Here is a 12,663-nt window from a genome sequence, read left to right on the forward strand (position 1 = left end):
CCATAAACAATTATTTTTTGTCATGAGATTCGCTTAAAATAGCATTATGCGGCATACAAAAAACATACCCTATTTTGTTAAATAAATGAGCATTCTTAATTTCATAGAGTGAATATTTAAGCCAAAAAAGTGTACTATTTAGGCCAATATATATATCTATCTATCTAAGGAGACAATAATTGAAAAGTGAGTTTATTTTGCATAGAAAATCTATTAATTTTGTCTTATATTATGAAAAAAAATCTATACTTACTATATTACAATGATGGTAATGCATTACAAGTTAACCACCATTCAAGAATAACGTTCCCTGATGCTCTACTGCCTCTAGCAACACTCAATTTTTTAATAAATAGGTCATTTGCAGTTGGATTATGGCAAACTTGTGGTAGAACATCAATTAGCCAATTTTTAGTTTGCATAGGGTATTTCCCTATCAACGCTCTAATAACATCAGTGAATGCATTAATATCTGACCTTTGCGTGTGGAAGACACCATACATAACCTGCAATGTAATATTTTGACCAAGAGCATTGATTTGCTGTTGTACCGTCTCTAAGTCTTGTTGTGTATATTTCTTATTATTAATCATCTTAGTCCAAAATTTTGTAGTTGCAACTAAAGTAAATTTCTCCTTAGATGATAATAACTTTAAAAATTCCGGTAAAATAAAAGTTGTCCAATGAGTTGAATGGATTGCCAAAGAAGGTTTGACATCTAATGTATTATTAACGAAATTAACTGTCATTTGTACTAAATCTGGATCCTTCGCTATAATATCTTGATAAAATGCCAGAAAAAATCTTTCGAACATAAAATCATATTCTTGTACAGTTAATAGAGCTTTAAATTGGCATACTAGACGTTCTAGTAAGTAAACAAAATATGGTAGTGAAACACTTAATTCACTAGTAGATAAATGTTTTATTAGAAATTCCATAATTTCTGGCATGGAAAATCTTAAAAAATGCGGTTCGTCCTCTGGAATTGTAGATGCTTTGCCTAATATCAAACAGCTGATTTCAACAAATTCTGGTCTTTTACCATATAGGGGATTCGATAGTAGTTTATCCAATATATTTAATACTTTAGCTCTAATTTGTAAGGGATCTTCTGCCCAAAATGTTTGGAATTCTTGTAATCTTGGCAACATTAAAGAATCTTCCATTTCATTTTTTTGAATAAACGAAGAACCTAATTCTGAAATACAAGAACATAAACAGTGGATATAGTTTATTTGGACTTGAACTTGTTGAATATTTGAATTAGCCATAGTTTTTTCAATTAGTTGAATAGTATTAGTAATTAGAGCTAAAACGAAATTTGCTTGTTCCTGAGGACCATTAGAGACTAGAACTTGCAGAATGTAGCCAATGGATCTCATCATTTTTTCCCTGGTAAAGTTAGACATATTTGAATTCAGGTCTAAGATGGAATTTAAAACATTTATAAACTGATTCAAATAACCGGTTAGTTGTTTTTTACAATCTTCACATAATTTCGCAATTGTATTAATAATAAAGGTCTCTAATTTATCGTTCAAATCTTTAATACCCTGATCATTGGTAGAAATTGCACAGACTTCAAGGCCTTGGAATAGTTTGTCAATTGTCATACTTAATTGTGCTACATCTGTTTCATAATAACCTGCTAAAGTGCCAATTAAGATGGTACTCGTTTTTACAAAATTTGTTTGCAATAATTTGTTAACTTGATTGGCCATTATAATATTAGTATGGCCAGTTTGGAAAAGAAACAAAATATTATCAAAGAATGACTTACTATTTGAGCCAATTATATCACAAATCCATGGACTATCCGAAAGATCCATATCGACCAATAAAATGTTCAGCAAGAATGCCATAGTCTCAATTTGAAAAATATCTGGGTTAGAGGTGGAATTTTGTGAAATTCCTTCAATTAAAACGTTTGTCAATCTTGAATTACCTAAGACAGCCCAGAATGACTCAATTAATTCAGAAACTGCAGTTCTGAAGTCGTCGAAAGCATTTATTTCGTTATCTTCATCAGTATCTTCTAGTAGTTTTTGTTTATTCAATAAGCTGATTTTTGGTAAATAAATATTTAAAACTTGTTGAAATATTTCAATAGCTACATCTGCTGAATTTTCGTTCATTGATTCTTGCGGTAAATTTGTGTAGCCTTCTGCTAAATCCATCCAGAAATCTACCATTTTAACAGAGAAATATTCTTGTAATACGGGAGTTAGTGGAAAATTTGTCAATTGCAGTAGAATTTTAATATGTTCTTGTGAATTAGAAGAATTATTATTACCTAAAGTAGTAAATAACTTGTTACAAACATCCAAGGTGTTAATTTGCAAAAAATCTACAATACAATTGGAAAGTTCTCTTAAATCATCATACATTTCGTTTGTAACCATATGCTTCATATATTGCATCATCCATTGATTCTTATTGGTTAAGTCATCAAGTGAAACATCAGGAGGTGGTTGAGTTCTTGATACACCCAAAAAGATTACCTCAAACTGATATCTAATATCGAAATCTAATAACAAAGCATCATTAGCAAAGACGTTTGCAAAAATTGATACAATTTTTTGAGTTGTTGTATAGTTATCAGTAATACTAGACATTAGATGTATTAAATTTAAGAAAATTTCATTTAAATCCATTTTCCCATGCGGTGAGACAGTTCTTGCCATTGAAATGTAATTAATCCAAGCAGAAATTGATTGAAATAACAAATCATTTAAATCAGTATTAATTATATTAAAATTTGATAAATTAAAATTTAAAATTGTCATTGTTGTAATATATAAATGATTATGAACAATTTCATAAATTTGTGAAATAGAATTTTTTTTTGATTGAAATTTAGTAATATCCTCGACGATAATCTCTGTAAAAGTCAAGATCAATTTGTTAAAATGCTTTGATTGCTGGATAAAATTTATTAATTGATCATAAGATATTTTATTATTAATAGATTGTAAGATTAATTGATTTAAATTTGGATCATTTAAGTTGGACCAGCTTTCAACCGAAACACCACTCGAAGGGTCGTTAAAGCTAGATAACAAAAATATTAATGTGTCGATTGGGTTATTCCAAAAATTTGGTAAATTATTATTAATATCATCAGATACTTGATTAGCATCATTATTAAGATTTGTAAAAATTAAAGAAGAATTAGACATTAATTTCTTAATTGTATTCCAAGAAGAAGAAGAGCGTCGTGAATTAGTAGTTATATAATTATGCGATAATCTAACTAAATGAGAAATGTTTGCAAAAAATAATTTCCATAATTGATCAATTGAATGAACATTAGTATTTAATTGAACAGTTAAAGTTAATGCACCAAAATAACCACAATTTGGAAATTGATTTGGATCTAAGTTTAACAATTGATTGGCTATATCAAACCCATGCTCACTTGTTTGGATCTTTTGGAAATGCTGTTGAACTCTAACTATATCTAAATCAGTAGTATTATTTGAACGAGTGGTAGGTGCACCTGACAAGGTGTTAACGAGACCCACAACTTCTTGAATATCCATGGTTATAATAGTAAGAGTGCCTTATTGAGTAACTAGAACCAATTCTATGAAGAATCACTAATTTATAAAAAAATAATTTTTTTTAATTTATAATTGTTTTGGTATTAGAAGTCTAGGTATATAAAAATTTAATAATCCGAAATTCTTGAAATTTTCCATATTGATACGCCCGTGCATTGTCTGATTTTGAAGATGAGCGAAGATCTATATAGCATGAAAATCAGGGCGGCTAGCATATGTTAAAGAATAAACAGAGTATATTTATATCTAAAGGAGGTTTTGTGAAGCTTAAATGATCTTATTAGATTTTTTTTAATATAATAGGTTAAAGAGTTAGGGATATATTTCATGTCGTAGCAGATGCCGCTACTAACACAGAAAAATTAGTAACATTGCATTACATTACGTTGAAAACTGGTAGTTACATAAGTATTCATTGAAATTATCAATTACAAATTCATTATAATAGGTAATAAGAAAACCGTAATGGTATATAGTCTATTTTCATATTAAATAGCTTTTTTTAAAAAAAATAGTAACCAAAAGCAAATTCTTAATTTACATTATGATCCTTTTATATAATCACAATCGAGTCTTCCATTCCCAATCTTTTCAAATTAAAGGCAACAAGATTTAATTCATCCCCTTCTCTATCAATACCGCCATATATTCTTAACCTTCCATTATCACTGTCATATAAAATTAAGCTTGGTGCTAGTTCTTCCTCCCGTTCCAGTGATTCGAGCATATCCTTCAAGTCTATTAGGCCAGGAACTACACGCGGCAGAGAGTTATGCACACCTTCATTGAATGCATCATCTGGAGGACATTGTATTCCATATTCTTCTTCCAAGATAGTAGCACTTTCATCAGCTTCGGCTATTATTGTACCATTCAAATTATTATAGAATATTGGAGCTTGATTTATGGTAGACCCTTTCTCGTAGGTGAATAATTTATTTCTATCATTGTATGTGATATCATCAAGGGGGATGTATGCATGTGTCTTTAAATCTAACAATTCTGCTTGGCCATACGCACTTTTATAACACATCTTTATACAATCATGAATATAATAACCCATATAATACCAATCAAGCCCAAATCGTTTTGTTAAAGCTAATTCATGAATAGCACTTAACTTCCCCAGTGAATAGTGCTTATAATCAGGATCATAAATAAAATAAACTGAAGATATCCCTGAAGGCATTATATCTAGCACGGCCAATGCTATTAGATTATCTTTATAATAATAGCATTCATGTATTGTACCAAAATATGGGGCAACTTTAAAATTGGAATTCTTCTGCCAATTATTCAATTGATTTAATTGTGAATATGATAGTGTATTATGAAAAGGATTGTCACATAAAAATCGTTTAAATCCAGATTCTGTGGAGTCGTGATCGTTATGGATAGAATCTTGAAATCTTTTAAATAATTCAAATTTTTCCTTAGAAAAATCAGGTTTTGTGAAAATAAAATTAAAATCCTTTGAATTTGTCAAATTACAAATCAACTCATCAAAAGATGTGTTTACAATTGGCGGAGCTTCGATAAACTTTGCAAATCTCTTTATGGTTTTTTTAAATTCTTTGGTTAGTTTAAAACTATTAGGGGAGGTTCTAATTGTATTCAATCGACAACAATTTCTTAAGTTATCTACTTTATAGAGAAACGTCCCCGATCTTCTAAAATTATTATTACATAACGTATCGTATTGCTTTATCGTCATATTTTCGGAATGAAGGCCAATTGTACAATTATTATGATTCTCCTCAGCAATTGATATGAAATCAGATGTATTATCTTTCTTACCATGACAATAGCCACATTTTGTTGAAGGCTCTTTTATATAAAATGGGGGTGTAATTATTAACTTGTTTGCAAAATTTGCAGACATTTAGATACTTCTATTTTTTGTTCCTTAAAATTTTTACGTTAAATTTAAAGATTATTTAAAATTGTTTAAACTGTCAAAAGAATGTAGTATTAATTTTTATAGTAATTAAGATTTACTTCTTTTCTTATTATAATTGCATTAATTCGTATATTTTATCCGAAATGATAATAGAATTCGAATTTTTCATCGTTCCGTATACAAAAGAGATATCAAAAAAAAAAATGTTGTGCTGTCTACTAAAAAGTCTTTATTATTATTTTTGAAATATGCATTGCCTTTTATGCCGTTAAATTTCGTTTATATCTTTTAGTGCTTTTCTTAAATATTTATCTTTCATTGCTTATGTCATAAAATTTTAATATATATATCTATATAATTGGTGATATATATATATATCATACAAGTTTTATATGTAATTTAATTGTGTAGTAGTTAGATTTTAAGTAGCAACAAGTTTGAACAGATTGACAATTAGATGAGATATAGCTTCACAGGTTCCGAATAATCAAGACTTTACCAAGACTGGTTCTGAAGTTTGGAAAACGTCTCGAAGCCTCTTTTTTTAGTTAAAAAAAAATTGGGATGAATTACTACTGTCTATATCAATAAATATGAATAAGCAATCGTATAGCCTAAAAGTAGATGAGGTAAGGGCTGAGTAAGTGGAGTTCCACGGTCTCAGCTTACTTCTGTGGGCATTTCATATTCACATTTGGCATATTCTTCCCATTCTTCTTCAGTGGATGGTCTTTGTCTTAACCAAGCCATTCTTGCCCCAGAGACAGCTCTTTCATTAACACCAAATCCAAAAACCCGCAAGGAATAGCTTTGAACAGGTCTTTTCCCTACATATTCGCCTAATTCTGGAAAATGTTGTAAAAAGACTCCCGGTAAAGAGGTACCCCAGAAGCAACCATCTAATTGAGCGTGACGGGCTTGAGCAGGAACATACAAATCACCACAACACGCACAATAAAGACGGACAGGTTGACGTCCTAAAGTGTCACTCAGCCCGCACGGCAGTAATTGCATACCGCCACAATGGTAACGTGGACAAGTCCCAAATGCACGGCGATCAAACTTTTCAGCCAAGGCTTGTAAACCTGGTCTAGTTAAAACGTATCTTGCATGAGCTAATCCATATAATTGCTCTGCAGCGTGTTCTACTAAGGAACGGCTCACTTCTGGTTGACCATTTTCACCATGTTCTGCCTCGTCATCACTAACAGCTTCCAAATCTAAAATCAAATCTAGAGCTTGACGATAAAGCGGAACTTCTAAAGCTAATGCAGTCATATTGAAGTCATCTTCTAGAAACTCTGAGGGGATTTGGCAGTAGTACTCATGGCCAAAACGGGCACAGAAGGATGGGATCCATTCTTCATAAGATCCACTGTCTTCAGAGCTGTCATCATCGTTACGGTCTGCAATATATTCACTCATTGAAACGTGTATTATTCGATGTAGTAATCTGTATTAATTTTTCTAGTCTTGATCCAGCAGGTATGGTTTTTTGAATTGCGATTCCAATTGCACAGTGTTCACAGTGTTCACAGGATCTTTAAGTTTTTGTTCTGTCTAGGCTACAGAAAATATGTCTTGAAATTATATATATATATTTTCAATATCAAATCATGATTTAACACGTTTTTTCTTTAGTTGCTAGTAAATAAACTGGTAATCTGTTCTTTCTTTTCCAATGCTTGTAGCGAAAGTCGACCGTCACGACCAGCCGAATGAGCAAGCGGCATCGTTCTACACGACACCATTCGGTCCCAATACAAGAATGATAAAACAAAGCAAAACCGTTACAAGATTAGAATTTGTTTCTTTGATAACGTTTGATACCAACCATCAGAAATATTGTGAGCCATGGAGTACCCTGTTGTCATTGCCATTGTGTTTTTATTTATCACCAATTTTTTAAACTGGACTTCACAATATCATGCATCTATTCGAGCCAAATTATTTTCATCTAATACCAAGTTAACCTCTGAATATAAGTCGAAGTTAGCCAAGAGACATGAATATGTCTTAGAAAACAATAGTATCAGCGCACAGGACAACTATGCCAAGTGGACCAAGAATAACAGAGCAATTTCCAAGTTAGATATCGAGTTGAAAAAATTGAAAGAGTTAATCTCACAGAATGATTCGGTAAACTTAAAATTGTTTAAGAGATTACGTTTGGTTGCTTTGACTGTTCCATTTATGGCAATCAAATTGTACTATGGTAAAAAAATTGTCTATCGTTTACCATTTGACAATTTATTCCCACAAATTATGACTCTCATGGTCTCAAAAGGGTTTGCCTCTTTGGCTTTGTTACCCCTTAATTACTACAAATCAGGTGGTAAACTTGAAAGTATCAGCGGATTACCAATCTGTTTGGGTATCTATGTGTGGGCTTTAACCAGTGTTTTGAAGAATTTGGAATTCCTGGTTAAGTTCATATTTTTTACCGAACCAGTCATTAAACCTAATCCACTAAGACCTACAACTACTACAGAAAGTAAAGATTTGAAGATCGAACAAGACTTGGTAGGTTTGGATTAGTATGTAACATATATATGAATATTGCTTTTATGTTTTAATATCTATGCTTTAATATTGAATGATTTTTGTGTATATTTAGAAATCTTGAGTTACCCGTCCCGAATAGACTTCAAACTTCTTGAAATATAATATTAATAATAATAATAATAGAAAACAAAATAAGGAAGAAACCATTATAATAAAATAGTGAGAGTATATTTTACAAGTGCTAATTCATTAATTCAATTGTACATCAGCTGCCACATATTGGGATCTGTAGAATGACATCTAGTCCAAACAAACAGAAGAAACAAGATCAAAGTGATGATATTTCAACTAATGAAAATATAAATAATGATGCTGCTAAAGATGATTTAAAAGATGATGATACTGAACAAGATATGCCTGTTACAAATGATGCTGTTAAAAAAATTGAGGAAGATTTAAACTCTCAAAAGCAGCTGGAATTAAACGTTGAAGCAAGCCAAGCTCCTTTAAAAGATATACATACAAAGGACTCCAAAGAATATATACAAAGAAAGAGAAATGAGAAGCTTAATGAAATTTCAACTTCACAAACTGATTTAAATGAAAATTTAGATATCAAAACTAAAAATGTTACTACCAATCAAGAAAGTTCAGAAAGTATTAAAAGTGATAGAAATGATGAAAAATCAATAACTGATGAAAAGTCAACAACTGATGAAAAGTCAACAAATGATGAAGATGATTCAGATAGTAGCGATGATTTTGGTAATTTTTCAGATGCTTCATTTGAAGATGAAGAATTAGAAAATGAGGAAAACTCTGCATTATCATTCATTGATCATTTATTAAATATACCTGTACCCAATTCCACTGCTGAAAAGGATACAAGCAATCAATATCACTTAAATCAATTGATTCAAGAGGATAGGCCTGCAGTCATTTATGAGCAATTAGTAAGATATCAATCGGTATTACAGCCTATTATTTGGAATAGATCAGACTTGAAATATTCTCTATTACATAAACTTCGAATTACCGAGCATGGTAATACGAATCATGGAGATTTTGTTCCATCTAATAACTATAATAATAGAAATCAGCATCATTTTAGGCATTTAAATAATAATATCATCAATACTGATAGTTTCGATTCAGATCAAATAGACATACCACCTTTGGATGATAGACTATTCACAAAAATACTGGGGATGGTAAATAGTGAATCTGCTCGTCTGCATGCAGATAGTCATCCTTTAAGAGAGACATTTAAATTAAAATATGTACCATCATTAACACCAATAGAGTTACAAAATGAAAGGGCCCATGAACAAGAAACCAAAATTCCATCCCTCATTTCAAAAGATTCTAATGATTTAGAATTATTAACTGAACAACAATTAAGAGCTTACCATGATGAGCTATGTAACGCAATTGACACTTTATGCATTAAGTTACAAGAATTAAATGGTGAGCAAGCCGTACTAACGGCAGATAAATTGACTTATGAAAATGTTATTACAAATTTATCTGGTCATACACAAAGATTATATAGGGATGAAGTTGAAAACTATAATAAAAAAAGGGAAAATCAAAATCGAAAAAGAAAAATAGATTTAGTTGGGTTGGTGTATAATATTTCATACTTTTCATGATAAAATATTCAATAAATTAATGGTTACGTTGACTGTAATAAAAAAGAATAAGTCAATTTCAAAAAAAAAAAGATTAAATAAGATAAAAATTAAATAAGTAAAATAGCAGCTGATAGACTGTATAGTAGTCCGATATAAAATATTTTTAAATCTATTTTAATATTTAATTGTACTTTTTTTTACTATGGTAGGATTCAACATTTCACTGATATAAATGAGGGCCCATTAGTTTTTTAAAATGCTTCACTAGTCCAATAACTGACATAAAAAATATCTACATTTCTATTTAGATTGTCAAAAAAATTAGTTAACGTTTTTACTTAAAGTTATATGAAGATATTTATTTGTATATATTTTGTAGTATGTAAACTATAGAAAAGAATAATGTATATTCAATTATATAAAAATATCAATAAATCATAAAACTTGCAGTATTTCAAAAAAAATGTATTTTTTTAAAATAAAAGATCAATAAAAGATTACAATAGGGAAGTGGAAAAAAGCATAAAATACAAGAATCAGATATTAGTGAAGTTACAATTTAGAAGGGAAAAAACACAAGAATGGAGTAAAATAAAAAGATGAAATTGGAGAAGATGGCATGTTACATGGAAATCAATTATCAATGCTTTTCTTCTTCATCAGTAGAATTATCATAGCTATCATTATCATCATCAGTATTATCGTCGTCGTCGTCATCATCATTACTATCATCATTACTATCATCATCATCATCATCATCATCATCATGGTCTCTTTTTTCCCAAACTGCTTGCGCAATCTTTTCTGCTAAACCTAAATTGCTACCGTTTGTAGTATGCGAAGTACTGGAATAATTATTAATATTATCGACCGTTATAAATGTATTCCCTTGAATCTTATCCTCTATTTCAAATTCAGATAGAGAGGTTGATACTGCAGAAGTTGTTGATGTTAGATCAAGATTATTTCCTGTTGAGAATAAAGGTATATTTGATAGTGAATTATCACTATTGACCAGAGATATGGCATCAGATTCTGAAGATTGAATTGGTTCTAGAGAGTTTGCTTTTTTTTGTAGTTTCTTTAGCTTTCTCTTTTTCAATAATCTTCTTCTCTTCAACTCGGTGGTTTTTCTTTCTTCAGATTCTTCATCACAAGTAAAAGCTTGGCTATCACCTATCATATCATCTTCAAATGAGTTTACCATTATTGTGATACGTTCAGCTAAATCTTTACGTTGTTTTTTTAAAGCCTTCAAGCCTTTTGGAGTAGTAATGGAAAATATTAAAGGTCTTAAAGATTTAAAGATGTCCATACCAATATCACCAATTATTAAAGCAGAATAAGTTACAAACCCACAGAATAAATATGATAAAACAAAAACCCAAAATTTATTATGATACCAGGTACTCAAATAATAGGTTAATAATGAAGACCAAATAATATATAAAATTGGAGTGAATCCCATACCAATCAAAATTTTCCAAGTAGCTACGACATCATTTGCCTTTATCTTGACAGTGGAACCAGCTAAAGCTGTTTTTGCTTTGCGCTTAGAGATTATTTTAGATGCAATAAAAACGGGTAAAAACATTAAAATACCTGGTAAGGATAACAATAATGCTAAGATTAATCTGAAAGACTTAAAAAATAATAGAATGGAATTTTGTAAAAAATTTATTTCTGCAACATCTACTAAATGATCGGGTACGTTATAACGATGTAAATTGGAATTATAATTTAAAATATCTTTTTTTAATTGGATAATTTCCGGATCAGTTTTACGACTTTCATAACCTTTAACTATTCTTCTATTCATCTCTACAACCATTGGCAACGGTAATTTAGAAGGCAATTGAGCGGAATATAGTCTTCTTGTTGCCTGGACAACCATTAGAGTATCATAATCAGGGCATGTTACAGTGACTGCTCTCAATCCTTCGGATATCGTATCTAATAATTCTTTAACAGCTAATTTGTTAGTCTCTGGATTACGATATTTTTCTACTAATTCAGGGGAAATTTCAATTGGATCACCAAACTCTACTACAGCTCTTGACCTAAATCTATGAGCATGGAAATAATTCATACCACAAGGAACAATTTTAACGTTGCAATTTGGATGTTTATCTAAACAGCCTAGTGCCATTATAGCGACACCTGCTTTTAATGGTAGGAGATCGGTTCTATCATGAGAACCACCTTCTGGGAAAATACCTAAGCAGCCATTATGAGCTAAATGTTCGAAAACTTTATGATACATGCGAGATTGATCAAATTTTGGAGCATATTTATAACTAGTACCTTTTCTCAATAATTCGTTGATTTCTGGTTTATCTTTAAATTCCTTACGTAAAATCAAAGAAGTTTCGCTTTCAATGGATTGGATATTTACATTACCCAAGGATTTTGGTAAACCAATTAAACCCTTTGGTTCAAATTCAGTTAAAAATTTCGTGCCATGGCCAATAATCCTACAGGGGTTATTTGGATCTATGGTGATTTTACCTCTTGCTGGTTTCAAATTATCTTGAGCTCTAACAACACCAATTGACATGATACAACGAGCTAAAACCCCAATAGTTAAAAGACCTAAAGATTTTTGAGCAATTAAGAACGAAACCCTTCTATTGACAGATATCTTAATCTGTCTCATTAAAGTGATTGGATCTACGAATTGATTAGCATGTGGGGCGGCCACAAATATAACTGGGCTTTGTGTCGGTATCTTGAAACTACCACGAGATTTAATTTCTCTGAAAAAGCAATCAAAGATGGATGTCAATACCCACAAGATAGCATCATATATGAATTTTCTTATCCAATGTGGCTCCTTATAGTGATAACCATCTTCATATTCTATTTCTTCTGAATTTTGGTCTCTATCGTGAGAGTTTGCAAGGTCAGAGTTGATTGGAAGGTCTATTTTATTATTTTCAACAATTTTGGGTATAATTAATGAAGGTTGATTATTATCCATAATGAGATAAATGCTATTAATGATCGAGCGTATACCAATTTACAAATATTGGTATCTTGGAATTCTCTATGGCTAGTA

General features: G+C 30.6%; 6 protein-coding genes across 6 annotated transcripts; 2 read left to right on the forward strand and 4 right to left on the reverse strand.

The window, feature by feature from the left end:
- Window positions 1-257: 257 nt before the first annotated feature.
- On the reverse strand, window positions 258-3,545 carry KAP122 (Kap122p; the record flags this gene model as incomplete). The annotated part of the gene is made up of 1 exon (XM_004179683.1): window positions 258-3,545. One exon carries the CDS (start codon window positions 3,543-3,545, stop codon window positions 258-260), a length of 3,288 nt encoding a protein of 1,095 aa, XP_004179731.1.
- A 574-nt stretch (window positions 3,546-4,119) lies between these two features.
- Window positions 4,120-5,448, reverse strand: ATE1 (arginyltransferase; the record flags this gene model as incomplete). The annotated part of the gene is made up of 1 exon (XM_004179684.1): window positions 4,120-5,448. One exon carries the CDS (start codon window positions 5,446-5,448, stop codon window positions 4,120-4,122), a length of 1,329 nt encoding a protein of 442 aa, XP_004179732.1.
- Window positions 5,449-6,126: 678 nt separating this feature from the next.
- Window positions 6,127-6,891, reverse strand: CKB1 (casein kinase 2 regulatory subunit CKB1; the record flags this gene model as incomplete). The annotated part of the gene is made up of 1 exon (XM_004179685.1): window positions 6,127-6,891. The coding sequence occupies one exon, from the start codon at window positions 6,889-6,891 to the stop codon at window positions 6,127-6,129; it is 765 nt and encodes a 254-aa protein (XP_004179733.1).
- Window positions 6,892-7,320: 429 nt separating this feature from the next.
- Window positions 7,321-8,004, forward strand: GET1 (GET complex subunit GET1; the record flags this gene model as incomplete). The annotated part of the gene is made up of 1 exon (XM_004179686.1): window positions 7,321-8,004. The coding sequence occupies one exon, from the start codon at window positions 7,321-7,323 to the stop codon at window positions 8,002-8,004; it is 684 nt and encodes a 227-aa protein (XP_004179734.1).
- Window positions 8,005-8,384: 380 nt separating this feature from the next.
- On the forward strand, window positions 8,385-9,623 carry LAA2 (Laa2p; the record flags this gene model as incomplete). Its single annotated transcript, XM_004179687.1, has 1 exon — window positions 8,385-9,623. The coding sequence occupies one exon, from the start codon at window positions 8,385-8,387 to the stop codon at window positions 9,621-9,623; it is 1,239 nt and encodes a 412-aa protein (XP_004179735.1).
- Window positions 9,624-10,245: 622 nt separating this feature from the next.
- SCT1 (bifunctional glycerol-3-phosphate/glycerone-phosphate O-acyltransferase SCT1) lies at window positions 10,246-12,585 on the reverse strand (the record flags this gene model as incomplete). Its single annotated transcript, XM_004179688.1, has 1 exon — window positions 10,246-12,585. The coding sequence occupies one exon, from the start codon at window positions 12,583-12,585 to the stop codon at window positions 10,246-10,248; it is 2,340 nt and encodes a 779-aa protein (XP_004179736.1).
- Window positions 12,586-12,663: the final 78 nt, after the last annotated feature.

The sequence above is a fragment of the Henningerozyma blattae genome, chromosome 3 (genome assembly GCF_000315915.1).
Source record: "Henningerozyma blattae CBS 6284 chromosome 3, complete genome".
NCBI classification, from domain to species: Eukaryota; Fungi; Ascomycota; class Saccharomycetes; order Saccharomycetales; family Saccharomycetaceae; genus Henningerozyma; species Henningerozyma blattae.